Source organism: Mus pahari, chromosome 20 (assembly GCF_900095145.1).
Source record: "Mus pahari chromosome 20, PAHARI_EIJ_v1.1, whole genome shotgun sequence".
NCBI classification, from domain to species: domain Eukaryota; kingdom Metazoa; phylum Chordata; class Mammalia; order Rodentia; family Muridae; genus Mus; species Mus pahari.
Window position 1 is genome coordinate 9,341,248 of NC_034609.1, and position 2,732 is coordinate 9,343,979.

The 2,732-nt window shown below is 46.3% G+C and overlaps 1 protein-coding gene across 1 annotated transcript in view; it reads left to right on the plus strand.

The window, feature by feature from the left end:
- The window catches only part of Farsa (phenylalanyl-tRNA synthetase subunit alpha), an 11,583-nt gene that overhangs the window by 4,793 nt on the left and 4,058 nt on the right, over positions 1 to 2,732 (plus strand). The window contains exons 5-7 of the mRNA XM_021220059.1: positions 1,581 to 1,673; positions 1,755 to 1,883; positions 1,961 to 2,076. Of these exons, the coding sequence (XP_021075718.1) occupies positions 1,581 to 1,673; positions 1,755 to 1,883; positions 1,961 to 2,076 (338 nt within the window). The remainder of the gene's footprint in view (positions 1 to 1,580; positions 1,674 to 1,754; positions 1,884 to 1,960; positions 2,077 to 2,732) is intronic.

Below are 2,732 nucleotides of genomic sequence, written 5' to 3' on the forward strand. Positions count from 1 at the left end.
AGCCAGGGCTACACAGAGAAACCCTGTCTTTAAAAACAAAAACAAAAAGAAATGGGGATGTAGGGAAGTCTAGGCTCTGCAACTTGTTAGCTGTGTGACTGTGGCCAACTCACCTGGCTTTTCCCAGCTAAGCTTCTTGACTTATAAAATACCTTCTCAGGCTGGAGAGATGGCTCAGTCGTTAAAGGCTAGCCTCACAACCAAAAATAAAATACCTTCTCATAGGGTTGTGGAATAACAGATCCTGACCCAAAATAAACCCTCAATACTTTGCTGATATCATGTCCTTCTACTTGAATGGACTTTGGTACAAATGTTCTCACTGTTTATAGAACAAATAATTGTATGAACAGGTAGAAGGGTAGTGGCCAGATAAAGTTTCAAATGACGGTATCAAGAAGACAATAAATAATGCAGAATGAACGAGGAAAGATCAGGAGTTCAAGGCCAGCCTGGACTATATAAAACACCTATTCAAAAAAAAAAGACAAAAATGAAGGCTAGAAAAATAACTCAGTGGCTAACAGTACGTCACCAGGCTGCTAACTTGAATTCCATCTCTAGTTTCCACACGGCAGAAGGAAAGAACTGATTCTTGAAGTTGTTTTCTGACTTCCACATATACATGTACATGTATGTACACACCTGCATACACACAAACAAATGAATGTGATAATGGTTCTTAAAGTACTTTTTAAAAGCTTGGGGGCTGGAGAGATGGCTCAGTGATTCAGAGCTCTTGCTGTTCTTAGCCACTGTGTTAGGCTCCTGGTGCCCATGTTGGACAGTTCAAAACTGTCTGCCATTTTAGCTCTAATGCCTGTGTTAGGAACAGCTCCAGGGTATCTGATAGTTTCTTCTGGCCCCCATAGGCACACACACAGACACACACACACACGTGTTACATGTTCACACAAACATACAGACATGGGCAATACACATAAATGAAAAAGATTCTTGCCTGGTATGCCCAAGGCCCTGGGCTTGATCTCTACCACCAGAGAGAGAAAAAGCAGCTGGGCATGGTCATTTACCCTTAAATCCCAGCACAGGAAGGAGCAGAGACAGGTGGATCTGTGAGTTTAAGGCTAGTCTGGTCTACAGAGGAGTTGCAAGTCAGCCAGGGCTCCATGGCGACTTTCTGTCAAAAAAAAAAAAAAAAAAAAAAAAAAAGAACAGTGCAGATAAAGACACTTTGTGATTTAATGCCTAAAGCCTCCACTGTCAGCATTTACTATGTAACCTGACCCTCTCTAGAGAAAACCAAAAACAAAGTAAGGCAGGTTCCAAGATGTAGCTTAGTTGATTGCTGCGCACTGATTCCTGAGTTTGCTCCTTAGCACCACATAATCCTGGTGTGACACAGGCCTGTAATTCCAGCATATAGAAGGCAGAAAAGAAGCAGGAGAATCAGTTCAAGGTCACGCTTGAATAGATAGCAAATTCCAGGTCAGTGTGGCATATGTGAAATCTTTGAAAACAACAACCTAAAACCAGAGTGACTTCATAGTTGGTTCTGAGATTAGCATCCAGTGGCTCTCGAGATGACAGTGATGTCCCTTCTCGTCCTGTGTTCACAGGATCCTGAAAACCTACTGGGTGAGCAAGGGCAGGGGCTTCAGCACGAGTGTGTCTAAGCAGGAGGCAGAGCTGAGTCCAGAGATGATCTCCAGGTAGGCTGAGGAGAGGGGAGAGGGTATCAGGGAGGGTCGGGCAGCTCTCCTCATGCCTGTACACCCTGAATCTCCCCACAGTGGCTCCTGGAGGGACCGACCTTTCAAACCCTACAACTTCTCTGCCCGTGGTGTGCTCCCAGATAGTGGCCACCTGCACCCCTTGCTCAAGGTCCGCTCCCAGTTCCGACAAATCTTCTTGGAGATGGGGTGAGCACCGGGCCTTGGGTGGGGTTTGGAAGTTACCAGACACAGGGCAGCAGGGTAGTCAGTCATGTCTCCTGCAGGTTCACTGAGATGCCTACGGACAATTTCATTGAGAGCTCCTTCTGGAACTTTGATGCACTCTTCCAGCCTCAGCAGCACCCAGCACGGGACCAACATGATACTTTCTTCCTGCGAGGTCGGTGGGCTGGGAGCCTGGCCAATATGGTAGCAGAAGTCTCAAGTCTGGATAAAGCTTCAGGGAAGGGATATCGTATTTCATAAAATGAGATCTGACCTCTCTGCGGCCAGCTGGTCCCATTCTCCACTGTGATCTCTCTTCTCTGTGCCTAGGCTCTGCTTTCTGGACTTGCCAGACCTGCCCTGGGGCCTTTGTCAGCTTAGGCCAACCACCCAGAGGTCTTTTGTTTTTTATAGAGAAAAAGGGTTTTGCTATGTGGCCTTCACTAGTCTAGAGCTCATGTAGGCCAAGCTGGCCTTGGACTCAGGTAGCCAAGGCTGACCTGGAAATTAGAGAGTCACCTGCTCCTGCCTCCTGAGTGCTGGGATAAGAGGCATGCATCATCACTGCCTGGCTTCATGCCCAAGATTTTTAATGCCACCTAAGGGCTCGAGTGTGGCATATTGGAACCTGGATTTTATCTGTCCTTAGCATAAATAAGTAAGTAATCAAACTCCACCCTGGCTCTGTCCCTTCCCCACTCACGATCATGTAAGCCCTCTACTGTGTACTTGAGGCCAGAATCCTTCACTAAACTGAAGCACGTATGTGGCCTAGTTTAGTTGCCAGCACCCATATTTGATGCTCACAACAGCCTTTTTTTTTTTTTTTTT